Source organism: Meles meles, chromosome 11 (genome assembly GCF_922984935.1).
Source record: "Meles meles chromosome 11, mMelMel3.1 paternal haplotype, whole genome shotgun sequence".
NCBI lineage: Eukaryota > Metazoa > Chordata > Mammalia > Carnivora > Mustelidae > Meles > Meles meles.
In genome coordinates, this window is record NC_060076.1 from 91,350,006 (window position 1) to 91,369,490 (window position 19,485).

Sequence of the window (19,485 nt, forward strand, 5' to 3'; positions counted from 1 at the left end):
TAGAGATGTATAAACTACCAAAACTGAACCAGGAACACACAGAAAACCTGAACAGACCCATAACCAGTAAGGAGATTGAGGCAGTCATCAAAAATCTCCCAACAAACACGAGTCCAGGGCCAGACGGCTTCCTAGGGGAATTCTACTAAACATTTAAAGAAGAATTAATTCCTATTTTCCTGAAACGGTTCCAAAAAACAGAAATGGAAAGAAAACTTCCAAACTCATTTTATGATGCCAGCATTACCTTGATCCCAAAACCAAACAAAGATCCCATCAAAAAGGAGAATAACAGACCAATATCCTTCATGAACATGGATGCAAAAATTCTCACCAAAATACTAGCCAATAGGATCCAACAGTACATCAAAAGGATTATTCACCATGACCAAGTGGGATTTATACCTGGGCTGCAAGATGGTTCAACATCTGCAAATCAATGTGATACAATACATTAATAAAAGAAAGAACAAGAACCGTATGATACTCTCAATAGATGCTGAACAAGCATTGGACAAAGTACAGCATCCTTTCTTTTTTTTTTTTTTTAATTTATTTATTTATTTTCAGCGTAACAGTACTCATTGTTTTTGCACCACACCCAGTGCTCCATGCAATACGTGCCCTCTCTATTACCCTCCACCTGGTTCCCCAACCTCCCACCCGCCACCCCTTCAAAACCCTCGCTGAGCTAAATAAGTCAAGCAGAGAGAGTCAAGTATCATACAGCACCCTTTCTTGATCAAAACTCTTCAGAGTGTATGGATAGAGGGTACATACCTCAATACCATCAAAGCCATCTATGAAAAACACAGAGTGAATATCATTCTCAATGGGAAAAAACGGAGAATTTTCTCCTAAGGTCAGGAACACAGCAGGGATATCCTCTATCACCACTGCTATTCAACATCATACTGGAAGTCCTAGCCTCGGCAATCAGATAAAAAAAAGAAATAAAAGACAACCAAATTGACAAAGAAGAAGTCAAACTCTCTCTTTGCAGATGATATGATTCTTTATGTGAAAAACCCAAAAAACTCCACTCCAAAACTGCTAGAACTCATACAGGAATTCAGTAAAGTGTCAGGATATAAAATCAGTGCTCAGAAATCAGTTGCACTTCCATATATCAACAGCAAGACAGAAGAAAGAGAAATTAAGGAATCTATCCCATTTACAATTGCACCCAAATTGCACCCAAAACCATAAGATACCTAGCAAAAGAACCTAACCAAAGAGACAAAGAACCTATACTCAGAAAACTAGGAAGTACTCATGAAAGAAATTGAGGAAGACACAAAGAAATGGAAAATGTTCCCGGCTCGTGGATTGGAAAAACAAATATTGTTAAAATGTCTGTGCTACCTAGAGCAATCTATACATTCAGTGCAATCCCTATCAAACTACCATTAACTTTTTTCACAGAGCTGGAACAAATAATCCTAAAATTTATATGGAATCAGAAAAGATCCCGAATAGCCAGAGGAATATTGGAAAACAAAACCAAAGCTGGTGGCATCACCATTCCGGACTTCAAGCTCTATTACAAAGCTGTCATCATCATGACAGTATGGTACTGGCACAAAAACAAACACATAGAATAGAACAGAATAGAGAGCCCAAAAATGGATCCTCAACTCTATGGTCAACTAATCTTTGAGAAAGCAGGAAAGACTATCCAATGGAAAAAAAAGACAATCTCTTCAACAAATGGTGTTGGGAAAATTGTATAGCCACATGCAGAAAAATGAAACTGGACCCTTTCCTTACACCACACACAAAAATAGACTCAAAATGGAGGAAAGACCTCAATGTGAGAAAGGAATCCATCAATATCCTTGAGGAGAACACAGGCAGCAACCTTTTTGACCTCAGCCATAGCAACTTCTTCCTAGGAACATCACCAAGGGCAAGGGTAGCAAGGGCAGAACGAACTACTGGGACTTCATTAAGATAAAAAGCTTTTTCACTGCAAAGGAAACAGTCAACAAAACCAAAAGACAACTGAAAGAATGGGAGAAGATATTCACAAATGACATTTCAGATAAAGGGCTAGTATCCAAAATCTATAAAGAACTTCACAAACTCAACACCCAAAGAACAAAGAATCCAATCAAGAAATGGGCAGAGGAGGGGCGCCTGGGTGGCTCAGAGGGTTAAAGCCTCTGTCTTCAGCTCAGGTCATGATCCCAGGATCCTGGGATCGAGCCCCACATCGGGCTCTCTGCTCAGCAAGCAGCCTGCTTTCCTCTCTCTCTGCCTGCCTCTCTGCCTACTTGTGATCTCTCTCTCTGTCAAATAAATAAATAAAAAATCTTAAAAAAAAAAAAAAAAAAGAAATGGGCAGAGGACATGAACAGACATTTCTAAAAGAAGACATCCAAACGGCCAACAGACGCATGAAAAAGGGCTCGACATCACTGGGCATCAGGGAAATACAAATCGAAACCACAATTAGATACCACCTCATGCCAGTCAGAACAGCTAAAATTAACAAGTCAGGAAACAACAGATGTTGGTGAGGATGTAGAGAATGGGGAACCCTCCTAAACTGTTTGTGGGAATGCAAGCTGGTGCAGCCACTCTGGAAAACAGTGTGGAGGTTCCTCAAAAAATAAATAAATAAATAAATAAAAATAGAGCTACCCTATGACCCAGCAATCGCACTACTGGGTATTTACCCTAAAGATACTAATGTAGTGATCTGAAGGGGCACAATGCACCTGAATGTTTATAAGCAGCAATGTCCACAACAGCCAAACTATGGAAAGAACCTAGATGTCCATCAACAGATGAATGGATAAAGAAGATGTGGTGTATATATACAATGGAATACGATGCAGCCATCCAAAGAAATGAAATCTTTTGCAATCTTTTGCCAAATCATTTGCAATGACGTGGATGGTACTAGAGGGTATTACACTGAGTGAAATAAGTCAATCAGAGAAAGACAATTATCATATTATCTCTCGGATATGAGGAATTTGAGAGGCAGGGTAGGGGGTTGGGAGGTAAAGAAGGTAAAAATGAAACAAGATGGGGTCGGGAGGGAGACAAATCATAGCACACTCTTAATCTCACAGAGCAAACTGAGGGTTACTGGGGGGGGGGGAGTAGGGATAGGGTGGTTGGGTTATGGACATTGGGGAGGGTATGGGCTATGGTGAGTGCCGTGAAATGTGTAAGCCCGATGATTCACAGACCTGTACCCCTGGGGCAAATAATATATTATATGTTAATAAAAACAATTTTAAATATATATAAAAGTAAAGATGGAGAGAGCTGTCAAAAAAAAAATATAAGGGGGTGGAGAAACAGAAGTAGTGGAAGCTTGGGGAGAAAATGGCCCAAGCCACCGAGGGTTTACTGATGTTGAAGGACGTTAGCTAGAACTTCACTGGCATAGACTCCACCCCAGTGTTCTTCAGCAGGGTCGGACTGAGCGTGCCCCAGGGAGGAGGAGGAGCATGGTATACTGGGGTACGGAACAAAATGTGAAGCTCTTATTTTGAATTTTGCCAGTCCTCAGAAGCCAATACAGTTGTTCACCTAACACCTCCTGAGCACTAGGAATTCACTAGGTAAATGCTGGATTCTAATCCCCAGCTAACGGTTAAGGTATGTGTTAGGCTCACCTAGTTGTCAGGTTTTGCTAAGGTGGGATGGTTCAGTAAGAGTCTGACTATGGGGACCAACGCGACCAAGGAGACACCAAGCATGTAACGGACCAAAGGCCCGAGCTAGAAGATTCTGAGGACCACTGAAGAACAAAGAAACATTGTGCAAAAGGGCGTCTGCAAATACTATTACTTCACTGCCCTTAATCGGGCACAAGAGCATCCCCTACAGTTCCTTCTGATGCAGCGGTCCGAATACATAGGTATTTGGGCCAAGTGAAGCTGAGTGCCAGCTGGAGCAAGTTCAGTAATGACCGTTAGGGGAAGCACTCGGAGCCTCCCAAGCCCTCTGGTCAGCATTTCTTCTAGTTCCGAAAACAAAGCTCATTAAACTCCCTGTAAACCAAATTCCCTGGCAAACCTGAGTTTGGATCCCTCAGAGGGATCCGAAAGTTTTAAGTTCTGTTCCAAAAAATGTTGGCCCAAGGTAAAGTTGCAGAGCTAGACCCAAAATCAGCCTACGTATATATTTTTTTCCATTCATTCTTTTTATTTCTATTTTTGTATCTTTTAAGATACACACTACATAAATTTCTATGTGTATATATACACAGAGACATGTCTATGCATGTGTGTCTGTAGTATATAAATGTATATACATCCATATATATGCATAGATCTCTATATCAAGCACTTTGTCTTATGTTTTCTATTATTACTGTAGTAGACTCACGTAATTAAAAGATAAATGGTAGTATACTTGGAGGACACATACATAAAATGCTTTTACTCATAGGTGCACGTGACCAAAAAGCTTCATGGATGCCACTTCTACAAACCGGAGGAATATAAATTCCATAAAGTTTCCAAGTACTGTGAGTTCTGTTTGACTGTCCCAAGCACCAAAATGAATGAGAGCTCCAGAAGGATGGGGGTCGGTGGAAAATAAAATGCTAATGACACAATCATAAATGGCCCTGGCTGGGGAGAAAAGGGCAGTCACGGTCACGCCTGTGTGGCTGCACACATTCTCCCAGGAGGCCAGGGTTTATAAAGACTGTTTGACAGCAGGGAAGGGGGCTCTCCTCCCCAAAGGCAGGACCAACATGTAGCACCTTACTGAAAAGAGTGTCAAAGCGCTGACATTCAGGAAGTGCAGAGGTTCGTAGAAAACACCAAGGAAGAGAAGAATGTTAAAGCGAACACTCGGATGGGATACAATGAGAAGAAGAAAGGGAATAAGGCAGGAGAAAATGGAGCTAAGATTTTCTGTGGATCTACTGTGTATTGGTGACTAAACTATGTTTTCTCTAATACCTACCAAGCCTGATGACACAATTACTAAAAATTGCGCCTAGAGAAATTCATTAACTTGCTCAATATCACTCAAGCACCAGCAGGGGCAGAGGAGACTGGACAAAACCAGGATGCACCCAAAGCTGGCCTCTCTCACTACACCTGGGTGCTGGTCTAATATGAAGAACATCCTCCCTCCCACCCCCTCCCTTTCATCCTGCTGCAAAGCATCGTGGGTCCATAATATCTTAGCGTCTTCTTTCAGCTGTGCCGACAAAATTCTTACTAAGAGAAGGATCATCAGCTATGACTTCTTCATTCAAGTGGTCATTCCACATCACTGCTGAACTTCTGAAGTGTTACGTGAGGAGGGATACGCCATAGAGTGAGACTCGGGCCTTCTTTTTGGAATGCTCACATAAAGGCAAATGCTAGCAATATAACATCGGTATTTTGGGAAAGGGATGGAGGGCTGGAGAAGCCTGGGAGTCACGACACAGGTGTGGGAGGTGAATGGTTTGCTTCTTTCTTCCCGACTAGGGGAACAAAGGATAGGACGGTAGGAAAATATGACTGATGAGGATGAAACCCAAGATACGTTAGAAAAAGTAATGAAACATAAGATGGTTTAAATTCACTCACCTAGGGGCGCCTGGGTGGCTCAGTGGGTTAAGCCGCTGCCTTCGGCTCAGGTCATGATCTCAGGTCCTGGGATCGAGTCCCGCATCGGGCTCTCTGCTCGGCAGGGAGCCTGCTTCCCTCTCTCTCTCTCTGCCTGCCTCTCTATCTACCTGTGATCTCTCTCTGTCAAATAAATAAATAAAATCTTTAAAAAAAAATAAATTCACTCACCTAATTACACCCTACAGTATGTTAACATATAAATATTTGAAAGCAAAAATTTATCAAGCAGAAAAGGCAAGTCCAAACTCCAGGCTGATGTGGGCTCCTACTCCTGAGCCTTTTTTTTTTCTTCCCCCTGTAGAACTGGTCATTACATAGATGGCTTATGAAGATTCAGGAAGAAAGTGGTAACTTTCAGGGTAAACATGGTAAAAATCAGTGTTCTGCCATTTTTCTCCTGGAAGCCATCCCCAAACAAGAGAATAGAAAGACACTGCAGACCACAGACCTCATTTTCTGTCCAACCGTGAGAAAGATCTAATCTACCAACTCTAGCATATGCACGACGGACACAAAAGCCCTTGAGATGAGTCATAGGTCATAGGGGAAACAGTACAGAAGTGCAAAGAGAAGCAAGAGAGCCCCGGGCAGCCGTCCTCAGGGAGTGCTCCCCAAAACTCGGGCCCTGAAGACAAGAAGCGTTTTCTGAACTGCACAAGTTTTAGTCCTTGTTTGTAGCATCTTGTGCAGAAACTCGGGCAGGCCAGGCTCCCAGGCAAAGATGCGTCTAGAACGATGACATGGCAGACCCACCTGGAGCGCGCTGGGCAGCCATATTTGCAGGAAGCAGGGTGCCTCTGCGCCAGGACTGAACAGGACAGAGTGTGAGGTGAGGAAAACAGACCGCGTGAACACTGCCATGACTCTCCTGCCACAGGAATGCCTCTCTTGTAAACTACTTTCTGGAAACGTTCCACAAACTGGATTCATTACCAGAGGGGAGAACTTAAAATTTCAAACAATTTAAAAATCACTCTTATAGGAGTGAGGAGTTGAAGATGTTAGCCAAAAGGCAGGAAGACTGGGATGATTTTGGAAGAACTCTCCAAATAGTTAAACAGCCTCCACTGGGAGGTTGGAACAGTCCTCAGAAGCGGAAGTAAGATAAATGAGTACAATTAATAGAAAGTGGTAGATTGGATCGACAGCAAGAGTCATTTTGTAATCATCAGAGATGTCTAAAGTACATGACATTGATAGCCAAAGACCGTATGAAAAGTTACTTAACCTCAGTAGTAGTTAAAGACATAGAAACCAAATAACCAGATGCAACTTTTAAAAAGTGATTTTTGGGTCTCTAAGACTGGCAAAAACCACAGAGACCAGTAACGGGCAGTGCAGGGAAAGAAGTGCAGGAACGCACAAGGCTGTCCACTGCAGTGTGAGTGGAAGTTGGCGCAACCACTGAGAAAAGCAGTATTTATCAGTGCGCAACATACACATAACCTCTGATCTAGCATTTCCACTTCTAGGGATCTCACGTAGAAATATTCTTGCCACTGTACAATCTTTCCGTTCAAGGGTATTTAGTGTAGAGTTTTTTGCAATGGCCAAAAAAAAACCCAAAAAACTCAGCAACTTAAAAAAAGACATGTCATGGGGCGCCTGGGTGGCTCAGTGGTTTAAGCCGCTGCCTTCGGCTCGGGTCATGATCTCGGGGTCCTGGGATTGAGTCCCGCATCGGGCTCTCTGCTCGGTGGGGAGCCTGCTTCCCTCTCACTCTCTCTGCCTGCCTCTCTGCCTACTTGTGATCTCTCTCTGTCAAATAAATAAATAAAATCTTTAAAAAAAAAAAAAAAAAAAAAAGACATGTCATATGTCCATCTCTGATGCATCTAGTAAAATGACAAAACAACCTGTCTGCACAGATCCAGGACTCACTGCTAAGTAAAAATGTGAATTGGAGACTGTTAGTTTAGTCTTCTTGTAAAACAACAATAAAAACCCCACAAAAATTCTTGGTTAGTATATGCACAGAAAATCGCCTGAAAGGCTATGGAGCACAGGGTCACATCTGGGGCCTGGTGTGAGGGGTGGCAGTGTGTATGGGCTCTGGACGCTCTTGTAGTTTTGAATGTACATGTGAATGCGTTAGGTTTTTGTAACGGAAGAAATCAAGACTTCAGAAACAGAAGGGTTGGTATGTGAAGTGGTGAGCTCTCCGTCACAGGAGTATTCAAGCACAAGCCCAAGAAAGCGGGAGTGGGAGGGAGGGAAGGAAGTGGAGGGAGACGACCTGTGAGTACCCTTAAGATCCAGAGAGTCTTTGAACCACTCTGCTATATACTTTCTCCTCTGATTCACCCAGGAGAAGCTCCAGCAAGGTGAAAGAAAATAGAGCATTTAAAAAATGAGATAAATCAAACTAATCGCTGCCAAGGCCTCATGAAACCCATTACCAGAGGGAAGCCGCCAGTCCTGGCTGACACGGTACACCGGCCCTGCCGTGCTTGTCCCTCTGGGTACAGATCAATGTTGCTGCGCTAAATTTGGGGGTGTGTGGCTAGCTGCAAGGAAGGCCAGGAAGCTGATGTGGGATTTAAAGCACTTGATAATTTAAGCCTTTGGTAAGCGCTCCCATGAGCAGATGGATGCCCTTCCTTCCTCTGCAGTCAGCTGGAGAACGCTGCCCTTGAGTTAGCCCAAGCTCCCCATCCCTGCCGCCCTGAGCCCCACAGCTGAGCACACCTGGCAAAGTCAGCCAGGCTTTTGTAAACCATGCCGTGCACACTTCTAGGTGCTGGAAAGGCTCCCACCTCCTGCATCCTCTTCCCCATCAGTGAGCAGCACACAGAGATGGTCTCCCGTCGGGACGCTCCTGCTTACCGTCTATTGGCTACAAGCAGCACTTTCCCCGAGAGGGTCTCTCCTTCTTTGGCAAAGAGAGGAGTGTGAAGAAGGCACCGCACCTGATACCAGTGGGTCAGAGGCTCAGTTGGGGCTGTTGACAGCCAAACAGTTACCCTGTGGGGCAAGAAAAGAGTGAAGACATTTACATTCCAGGCTCAGATTTAATGGGCTGCCCTGGGGACTTGGGTTGAGAGTTGGTTTTCCAGGGTTTTTGACTCATGGAATTCTTTGAAGATAAGGATAGCTCAGTTTAGGTCATTGCCATGAGCTGGGCACTGGACCAAGAGCTTTGTGTATATTATGCCCCTAAGTCTTTACAACAACTCAATGAGGTCAGCCCAGAGAAGTTAATGGACTTGTCCAATGCCACACAGAGGACAGCTGGAGAGCCAGGTTCAAAGCCGTGCACTTGGCCACTCTATCAATCTGTACTTCTGAATCAAAGTTCACTAGAAGCCCAACAAGTAACAGAGTTCAGCTGGGAAATGATTTGTTTGAAAAGCATTTGTCAGAGTGAGGAGTCTGGAGCTGGTCTCTTAACTGTCTCATGCCAACCTGTTCAGAGAACCTGATGAGGCTTCTAGAATCCAGAAAAGCTCCTGGGCGGATGGTCTCTACATTCCTTCCAGCTCAGACTTCCTGCCTGTGTATGTGTGTGCAAATGTTTAAATGGACATTCTTCCTTTTATGTGAAGAGGTGGGAACGTCTGGCTGGACCTCCAACACCAAGGTCACCTGTCCTGGGCTCAGGCTGTGTCTCTGGCTTGGATGGAGGAAGGGTCCATTTTGACTTGAAGATTTTGTGGGGATATCTGACAAAATTCAGCTGTTAAGTAACATAAACCACTTCTAGATCAAAATATACTCAGTATATTGGAGTAGAATGCAAATTTTTGAAAGCTTTTCAGGATAAAGCATTCAACTTCAAAGAAGTTCTCCCCTTGGAGCGGGCCATGTCTAGCTTATCTCCCTTGCTCCTGCAGGAACAAATTCACTGGGGGAAAGTCGGAGACATAGATGTGTGGATTCCCTTGGACAAATACGCTTCTGTGCTGCAGGGATGACTCACACATCCTTTTCTTTCTCTCTGATTGTCAGCCCAGACGAGGCTTCTAGGGATCCCTTCCCCGCTGAGCCCCCCAAGCTCCCTGAGCTTTATCATAGACCCACGAGCCCTTCTGTCTCTGCAGATGCAATGACGAGCCTGCATGCTTTTATACGGGGAGAGGAGAGCGTGCTACAGAAGTCTGCCTTTTGCCTGGTCAGGTGACCCACTGCAACTGTCTTCATTCATCAGAGAACATGAGAAAGCCTGGCAAGGGAGTCAGGGGAGTTGGGAAGAGAGCAGAGATTTGGGGTGGGGGGGGGGTCCGGGGATGGTGCAGCCCCGACAAGGAATGCCAGACACTGAGAATCAACTTGGAGGTGGTCTGTCTCCTCTCTTCCCTTGGGCTTTCAGATCTTTTCAGGAGGGGGAAGGAGTACATGATGGAGATGTCACCTGCCGCGGCTGTTAGCATCAGCCGTCCATGCCCGCCTGGTCACTAAGGAAGGGTTCTAGCCTGAGGAGCTGATGGTGCGAACCAGAGAGGGGGAAGGTCTGAGTCTGGATGCACCTGGACACAGGCTGTTCTGTAACCAGGATGGTGAGACAGAAGCCAAGGCGGGCAACTGGGGTCCTTCCCATCACCTATTCTGGAAAAGACCAAGAGGTATGATAAACCCCGGACCCTCGGTCCTTTCTTCAAATCCCAATCCACTTGTCTCCGGCGGTTTCCCAGGATTTTAGCCAGGCCTGAAAAGACACTGCGGAAAACAGTCTCATTTCGACTTGGCCCTAAAATCTCAAAGTTCTGTTTTGCATCAGTGCTTTATTTTCTTGAAACCTAGAGAAATGAGCATCATGGTGGTTGAAATTCACTTTAGAACACCTTGGGGTCACGATCACACATAGTGGGGAACGGCACGGGGCCCGAGTGGGCGTGGAAGGGGGTGATACCTACAGAGATCCCACAAAGGCCACGTCGAACCAGAACGCCAGGCCGTGGACGAGGCCAGACTGCGTCAGCTGAAACACAAAGGGGATTTCTACTCTGCAAGGAAAGAAAAGGGAGAGAGAGCACGGAAACATTTGGAATTATTTTGTTGCTGTTGACAGGCATACGAGATACATTCAAGCGATCAACCGGAACATTCCCAGACTATTTTCTTTCTCTCTTAAGCACTGTGGCTTGGGAAGCAGGGTTCTCTCTGGGCATGATTACGCATTTGACAATGTGGCTCCTCCTCCTTCTTTTTTTTTTTTTTTTAATATTATGGTCGTCACCATACAGCACATCACTGATTTTTGATGTAGTGACAGTGTGGCTTCTTGACAAAATTCAGCAAGAATTCCATCACCACGCTGGGCAACCCAGGACTCCCCGGGGGGAGGGCCCCATCCAGAGTGGGGTGTCAGCCCCGGAGAGGAGGACGAGGCCCAGGTGACACCTGTCCTTCCGACGTCAGAGCGCCAAGCGAGGCAGCTCCCTCGTGCTGCTGCTCAGACGGGAAAGGCCGGTCGGCCGTTAAAAAATGAAGCAGATCACAGGGGGCCGCATCCAGCTATAAAGGCCCTGTCACAGTTCACTTATTTTTCGGGGAGGCCACTGAACCTCCCACGGGGCCACAGCAAACGTCACACAGACGTGGCCATGGTTTCTACCACACGTGGAAGGAGTGGGAACAGAAGGAAACGTGGAAAAGAGAACACAAAGGGTAGATGCTAACTTGGAAAGTCACTTAAGTCCTCTGACTCTCGGTTTTGTCACCTGTAAATGGGTGACAAAACCTCCCACTTCCGTTGCGAGGTTCTCGTGCGTGTCGGGCGGGAGGATAACATGGGAGAGCGCTCTGTGAACTTCACAGTGTTTCACAGTTAAAAGATGACCTAATTCGTCCCTTGCGGAGGGGAGACTTGGTTAGTGAGCGCTCTAAAGATTTTCAAAGGAGGTCATACCTTCTTTGCATGTACGGTGCCTGCAAAGCCGTAACTTCTTTCACCCTGCGGCAGTCAGAGCGTTTCTAGAGTTTTCCATTGTGCTGATCACGCTGAGTTGTTTGGTATTGCACTGCCATTATTTCCTCCTTTGGGCGGGGGGCATTCCCCGAAGCAGACTGAGCTCTTCAAGTGTAGACTTCTGAAGTTACTTTCCAAGCCTGTGTAAGCACCAGCACTGTATCTGGTACCTGGCGAGGTCTCCGTAAGCATCCGCCAAAACCACACATGCAAACGGAGAACGGAAAGCCGACACAGACCTCAAACTTCCCCGGACTCAGGAGGTGGCCCTGAGTAGCACCTAAAGCTGACGGAAGCCAATTTTGTCTGGGCCTATGGGAGTCACCAGAGTTGCTCCCAAATGCCAGTCCTTGAGCAGAGCACATGGCAGGAAGACACCGACCCACTCAGCCAGGCTCAGGCACAGCACATGATGGCCTCTGAGCAAGTCAGCGTGAACAGAAGTGAGCTGTGTTGTTTCCAGGCAGAAGCTCTTACTGCCAGGACATACGTGGCCACGCTCCTTCTTTTTGACTAAGTGAGGAGGGACGCTCTGGACGCAGGCTGGTGGGCGAGGGTGGGTGACGCCACACAGAGCCACAGCTGCGCCCGGTGCACAAACAGCATTGGGGAGAAGGACTCCTGCGGTCTAAGCCATGGACGTGGTTTCCGAGGATGGCAGCCGGTTCTAGGCTGCACCGACTAGGACAGCACCCAGCGCTCATTGTGATCTCCAGATGATGGCCTGAGCTGCCCAGCGGCACCTGCTAAAGTCTGGCCCTCGCTTCCTCAGAAGCCCGGGCAAAATCACAACCTGGCTGGGTCTTTAGCTACATACCTGGGAAAAAACAATATTGGCACACCGATCTTCTCAAGGAGAAAAAGGCAAAATACTAGTTACAGGTCATGCCCGGCGGGTTCCTATCATGATCCACAGAATGCATTCTCATTTCAGAGTCTCTTCCAGTGGAGGGAAGAAGACAAACATGAACGTTTACCGAGTGCTGTCTTGGAAAACGAGCTCGTGCCTGCGAAACACCTAGCACAGCACTCAGGCAGGCAAGCACTCCGCAAGCTGCAGCTCTTCTTCTTGAATGTTCCTGGCTCAGGTGAGGACTTCAGCAGCCCGGACCCTGGAGCCTTTGGAACGGTCTCACATCCTCCGTCATTCTGTGACTTTGCACAACCTGCTGTCCACTCTGCCTCGCACCTGTCCTCTGTAAGACGGAGGTCACAACGGCGCTGTTTGCAGAGCACTGTTGTGAGGACACAGTGAGTCAGTATGTGTAAAGGGCTTGGAACGCCGACTGGCCGCATCAGCACAAGCCATTACTGTTCATGTAACACACACAACTCTTAAACCAATCCTACGGAAGAAGCTTCACCATCCTCGTTTGGCAGTAAAATGCGACTAGTACCGCGGCACCGTTCCGGGTGAGCCTGCCACCTCCGGTCTCTCCCCTGCGTGCGTGGCAAACCCCTGCACTAAAGTCTGGGGATGAGCGAGGTGGAGATTGTAAAAGCCAAGAGCCACACTGGTATTTACAAACCTGTGGAGATCTGCCTCTTCGGCGTCCATGAAGTTGACTGTGTATTTGACCGTCTGAGCCATCAAAATCCTGATGTCGAATGTGTCCTGGTGGGGCGGGGGGCGGGGCAGAAGAAGCAGAAACATTATCTTTCTGTCAGGATAAACGGAACCCCAGCAAAAAATTCCTCCCAAAATTTCAAGTCAACAAGAGTTAGGATTTGGAAGGCATGAGCTTAATGAGAATAAGGTCCATAATGACGACTAGCGTTTATTCCAGGCTTACTGTGCAAGCGTGGTGTGCTTCATGCTTTTCCTAAGTGCTAAGGTTCTGTCATCCCGTCCTCCAGTGCTTCTGAAGTAGGTGTTTGGTGTGTTTGCAACCATCCAGACTTTATCCCTTCACCACATTCTAAGAAGTGCCATAAAATCTCAGCCCTTCCTCAGTGCCCAGTACGGCCGGTGACCCTAGCTTGGCCAGTCAGTGCATGACTTTTCCCCTGAAGATGGTTTCACAGGCGGGAACCCACCCCGAGGGAGGACAATCAGGCTCTAGCTAAACTAATCCGGGGGCTTCAGCCCGAGTTATTAGAGAAAAGCTGGCTCTCCTGCAGCACTGCAGAGCTGTACAAATCTGAGGCAGGAGTTCCTGAAGCCATCTTGCTACGAGGAGGGGAGACCCTGTCTGGGAACGGAGATAAATTCGAGGCAATGGAGATAAACTTTCAGGACAGAGAAATCAGATTCGGGTGCTGGGCCCGAACTCCAGCAGTGGGTCGCTAGCTCCGGGCTCTGCAGGCTCGAGGGCCAGTAATTGAGCCAGTTTGGGGTAATGCCAAATTATTCCTGTCCAAGGTCACACAGTTAGAGGGGACAACGATGGAAACCCCGATCTGTTTGAAAGCAATGCTCCTGTTCTAAGTTATTTATTTTACAAGGCTGCCTCTTCTATTAGGCCTCGGGCCACCAGAATCAATGGGAAGATAAGAATTATTGAACGAATGTGAGGGCTGAGCGTGGACATGGGATGAGTCAGGGCGGTGGGGGAATCAGAAGTTACTTATTGAGAGGCAGTCAGAAAATCTCCTTGCTGTGACAGCATCATTCTCTGAGAACTTTCTTAATTGACTGGAAGATGACGGGGGAAGACTTGAGAACACAGTGCTCCGAGGAGCTCTTTCTTCTCTTCGGTGACGGCTTCGCAGAGCCTGGCAGCACGCCGCCCACCAGGTGCGGGAGCGAGTGAGCGATCGAGTCCAGAAAAACACGTGGGGGAGAGCCTGCCATGAGAGCCACTTACTACTATCGGCTGCCGGAAATACTCGTCCACGGCAGCCCCCCGGAGGCTGGACAGGTTGACCCCATAGAAGCAGTGCTGGTACCTGAAAGAGGGAGCACAGAGAATCACATGCACAATGACCCTGGCCAGAGCCCCCTAGCCCTTACAGCTGGGACGTGCCGGGAGGCTGCCTCAGAGGTCCTCAAATGTAGCCGTGAGCACGTGTGCGAACCCGTGGAGGGAAGCTGGTCTAGAACGAGTGGCAGAGGAGGAAATGCTCTCTGGTGACTCTGCGGACCTGTACTTGACCTGCGGTGGGCTGGGGGGTGGCTGAGATGCAGGACAACACCCGTGGAAAGCTTACGGAGGCTGTCGGTGGGTACGAAGGCCTCTGGGTTCCCACCTTCCCACCCTTGACTCCACGCCCCAAGGTGGCTGCTTGCTCCAGCCCCAAGCATGACTTTCCATCTCCAAAATCCCTCCATGTTCCTGCCAATCAGGAAATAGATTTCTCTTTTCAGTTCTCCTAGCTACAGGCCTGCGACTTCCTGATGGCATTGGCTGTGGTGGCCAAGAGCCACGGTCCTGTGTGACCTGGAGCCTGCTCATCACAGTCCATGGCACATGGTTCTTCTCACACCTGGGGTCAGTGACATTCGGAGCACAGAACCCGCAACGGTCTAACCCTCACTTCCTGCCTGCTGGGGGCCAGATGCGAAGCCGATACGGCCACGCCACTGGCCGCATCTTACCTTCGAGTCCCTGTTGCCGCTCAGACCGTGTGGGGACCACAGCATGTGCTCTGGGTCTGCTCGGCTAGTGGCTCCACTCGAGAGGAGAGAGCTCGGGCGCGGACTAAGACAAGCTTTACTCGGGCTCTGCCAGCCGCCGACTCTGGGTCCTGCACAAGGCACCTGAACCCTGTTTCTGGTTCCCAGTGTCTGAAATGGGAATGATCAGGCGCTCCCTCTGCAGGGCTAGACGGGTTTAAGGGAGTTAATACAAGGACCTATGAGCCGGAGTGCTATTTTGTTAGCACCACCTAAGTTGGCTGTTACCCTCAGAATGTCGCTTCCCTGGGTCAGCACTGGGCACCAGGGCCGTGGTTCCCAATTCTGACTGTGCTGTGGGAGGACTGGGTGGGGGGTGGGCTTTTAAAAACTCGAATTCCCTGGGGCGCCTGGGTGGCTCAGTGGGTTAAAGCCTCTGTCTTCAGCTTAGGTCGTGATCCCAGGGTCCTGGGATCGAGTCCCACATCAGGCTCTCTGCTGAAAAGGGAGCCTGCTTCCCCTTCTCTCTCTGCCTGCCTGTCTGCCTACTTGTAATCTCTAATAAATAAATAAAATCTTTAAAAAAAATTCGAATTCCCAGGCCCAATTCCAGAGAGCAGGCTTGGAGACCTTATCACTAGAAAGTCTTTATCCTGAGCCGGAAAAGCAGCTTCCCTAATAAGGGTGTGTGTGCATGTATGCGTGTGTGTTGCCGAGCCTATGAATCAGCTGGGGATTCACTTCCTCCTCCCCATCCTCTCCCAATCCCATGCCTGCCAATCAGCAGGGAAGAGAGAAAACCACCACCACCACTGAGAATAAACATAACAACATTTAAATTTGTGGTGCAGCGCAATTTGGATGGAAAGACCACCCAAAGCCAGGTTCTAAATCCGAAATCAGAAGAGGGAGGGAGGCCTGATAACGTTCGGTCGACCGCCAGTTCTCAGCCTGCGAGCGAAAAGCGAGCCCACTAGGCTACCCACAGACCCCGCAGGGCGCATGCGTCTCTCACCGCTGAGCCTCTGCCTGCTCTCCCTCTGCCTCTCTGCACTATTACGTACTCCCTCTCTCAAAATAAATAAAATCTTTTCCAAAAAGTGAAAGCCTCTTCTTATTCATCAGTGTATATTTAGTACAGGGCTGGTGTGTTGTGAGGGCTAAAAGTCACCCCTCCAGCTAGCTATCATCGATCTCTCTTTATGAATGAATTGAGGACTTGGTGTCCTTCATAGGCCTATGAGTGGGGAGAGGTGCCAACGAGGATAATGGAGAAATGGAAAATCATGACCCTAAGTTTCTTTAGTTCCATTAATTTTTTTTTTTTTAAGATTTTGTTTCTTTGAGAGAGAGAGAGAGAGTGTGTGTGTGTGCATGGTTGTAGCCGGGAGCGGCAGGAGGAAAAGCAGATGCCGGATGAGCAGGGAGCCTGATGCAGGGCAGGATCTCAGGTTGGATCTCAGCAGGTGCTTAACACCTAACTGACTGAGCCACCCAGGTGCCCCTCATTCCTTGTTTCTTAATCTCCTCCCACCAAGGGCCCCAGCCAGCCTGGCCCACAGGTGAAGCTGTGATTTTATGAATACACATACTGAGAACCAGGCTCCTATATGCCTAGAGAATATTTGGAAACAGAGCACTGCAAGTTGAAAGTACATTTTCAGTATTTAGAAGGAGAATCAAGGTGTTTGGAGAAATAAGTCATCGTCACAATAGTTTTTATTAGAGGGGAGGAGGAGGGAGAGGGGAAGAGTGGCTGAGGGGAATAGAGAGGGGAGGAGAGGGACAGAGGCAGAGACAGAGAATTCCCCAGAAATCCTGGAAAGAGTCATCCCTGTCCATCCTTCAGAATCCCCTGGGAAGCTTTTGAACCGCATCTGTCCAATTGTGGTTTATATGATAGAGATGTGTAACCCTCCTGCTTGTTGCCAAAACTCACCCGGTGATTCTCATGTGCATGGAACTGAACACAGCCGTCACCTGTCCTACAATCCTCGCCAGCTAGGGAAAGACAGTCCCCAAGGGCTGAGACAGCCCGGCACCTGGCAGTGCCCAAGGCTGCAAACTGCTCTCTGGGCCTTGGATACAACCGCAGGGACCAAATCTGTGCCCTTTTCCTTGTGTGCGTGGTGCCCGTGAAAACCTAGCAGTCGTGATCAGTCACACAGGCACCGTGCCCAGGGCAGGCAGAGCTGCGGGCCAAGAGCCCTTTGCCTGGGTTTTCAGAACTTTCTGGCTGGGCCATCTTTCCAGTTCTTAGAAATCTCAAATCTTCTGAAATGCACCACAAAATAATTAAAGCAGATGGGACCGCATTTCTGTGGGTCTCCTCACCGCCCACCATGCGTGGGTGGTGAGTCAGGAAACGAATCTGTCTACTTGGAAGCTGTGGATGATTTCCATTGTTTTCTTCTTACGTGGGTTTTACTTTCCAGGTTAACTTATGGCCTCTTAATGAGTCCATAAGGTGGAGACTATGTGGTTTTGCTCTTGACTTCACATTTCCAGCTGTCCCCCCTTCCCCTCCCTCTCCACCATAATCTATGTGACATCTGGAAAGTTCTGCAAATCTAGTCCAGAAGGAAAATAATTGTACTATTAGCTATGCCTGAACACCCCAGAGTGCAGAGAAAGAGGCAAACCCTTTACTGTGACCCTAACTTCTCCAAGTTCTACACAGAGTCCAGCTTGGAGAAGCATCCACGGAAGCTCCTTCTGTGGCCTCCTTTGTCCCTGGCTCTTCTCTAGCTCATCCCGACCTTCTGCCCTTCCTCCTCACTCACACAGCTCTCCACCCCCAGCCTCCTGGATCTGCCTTAGAAGAATGGAGGTACAGCCCTTGTTCTCTTAGAGATGTTAGCCCTGGCCTTCCACCTTCACAGACGGGAGCTTCTTCAACACAAGCCCTTTCTTTGCTAATATGAATGTGTGATCTCATGGCACAACTCACAAGTCTTACTTTAATAAAACTCTTTGCATGTTCATTCTATCCTAACCAAAACCCCACTTCTCTCCACTAAGACGCTTTTAAAAAAAGATAGAAAAGAAAGGGAAAACAAGAAGGAAGGAAGGAAGGAAGGGCGGCGGTGGGGGGGGGGGGGGAGATAAGGAGAAGGAAAAACTCCATTCTACTGTTTGACAAGCAAGTTTTTTTGTGTCTTAATGTCCTGCGCTTTACCAGAATTGACAACCCAGGGTGTGCCCCCCCCCAATGAGAGGCACAGAAGCCACGAGAACTGGAAACAGATACAGGGATCCAGTAATGTCACTTAAGACACACGTGGTACTAAGGATGCAGCCTAAAGGGGGCTGGAATGGCCTGGTGGGAAGGATGCATGTCTAGGAACAAATGGTATCTTTTTAATTTCTTACACATTCCTTATCAATACCAGGACTTGAGGCTTGGTAGTTGCAACAATTTTCTCCATCAGCAGAATGCAGACCTACCTCTGTGTAGAGGGTATCTATAAAGATGCTCAGCTCATTATGTCTCTGGTTTTTTGGGGTTTAAACTCCAGCAAAGTAATATGGCATATATTTTATATGTGATATATTTCTATACTTTTTTGTATTAAAATTTTTTTTACTATGAAAAGAACAGGGGGAAAGAAGCACACGGTCCTTAAAAGAAACGAAGCTTCAGATTGTGCGTCTTTCGTGAGAAGTAAGGGGAAGCCAGTGATTCTATAAAGGAACCCGCGGCGCATCCCTGGGTGTTCCCGTGTAAATCTAGACATTACTGGTTTGCGTAACAACTGGACCTGTGGAAGGCTGTATCAGAAGGAGGAGTAGATCTGGCAAGACGAGGAGGAACATATCCTCCTTGTTTGTTGCTCTTCTTCTGGTAACAGCACCGGATTCTCTTCTGGGGGCACCTCTCCCCCACTCTCAGTCCTTGCAGCTTGGGTAGTCTTAGCTCTAGAGAGTCTCATATGGCTCAGTCCAAGTCAATCGGAGCATCTTAAGACCATGGCAGTGAACTAGGGGTTTGGCATCTGACCCACTGAGAGTCAACTGTAAGAATTTTGCTCAAACAGCTGCAAAGAAGTGGCTCCGGAGCTGTGAATTCATACGTCTGGATTTGCAGCATATGGGCTCAGGAGCAGAAATTATGGAAGAGCTGTGAGTCTGACAGAGGTTACAAAAAAGATGAATACAGAAACCGAAGCTTATTCTTTGAACAAAAGCCAGTTTGTAAACACTGGACAGATGCAGTTAAAAACAGTTTTTGTTGAGACTTGGCATGAAGGATAGGCACTCTATTTGCAGTAGACACTCCCAAGGCTCACACAGCTCCCTTTCCTGTTTTGAGCTAGAGTCCTGAATCCTCTCCCTGAACTTAAAAGTAGATTCTCCCTTAGTGCAAAGTGGAGAACTTCTAAAATGATCCTATTCCCACCACAGATTTTAGTTTCTTCTAAGCC

At 47.5% G+C, this 19,485-nt stretch overlaps 1 protein-coding gene across 1 annotated transcript in view; it reads right to left on the reverse strand.

Annotated features, from left to right (window-relative positions):
* The window catches only part of LOC123952617 (histone-arginine methyltransferase CARM1-like), a 287,622-nt gene that overhangs the window by 12,067 nt on the left and 256,070 nt on the right, over positions 1 to 19,485 (reverse strand). The window contains exons 8-11 of the mRNA XM_046021869.1: positions 14,313 to 14,394; positions 13,035 to 13,120; positions 10,451 to 10,540; positions 8,424 to 8,561 (exon numbers count right to left, since the gene is read on the reverse strand). Coding sequence (XP_045877825.1) covers positions 8,424 to 8,561; positions 10,451 to 10,540; positions 13,035 to 13,120; positions 14,313 to 14,394 — 396 coding nt within the window. The remainder of the gene's footprint in view (positions 1 to 8,423; positions 8,562 to 10,450; positions 10,541 to 13,034; positions 13,121 to 14,312; positions 14,395 to 19,485) is intronic.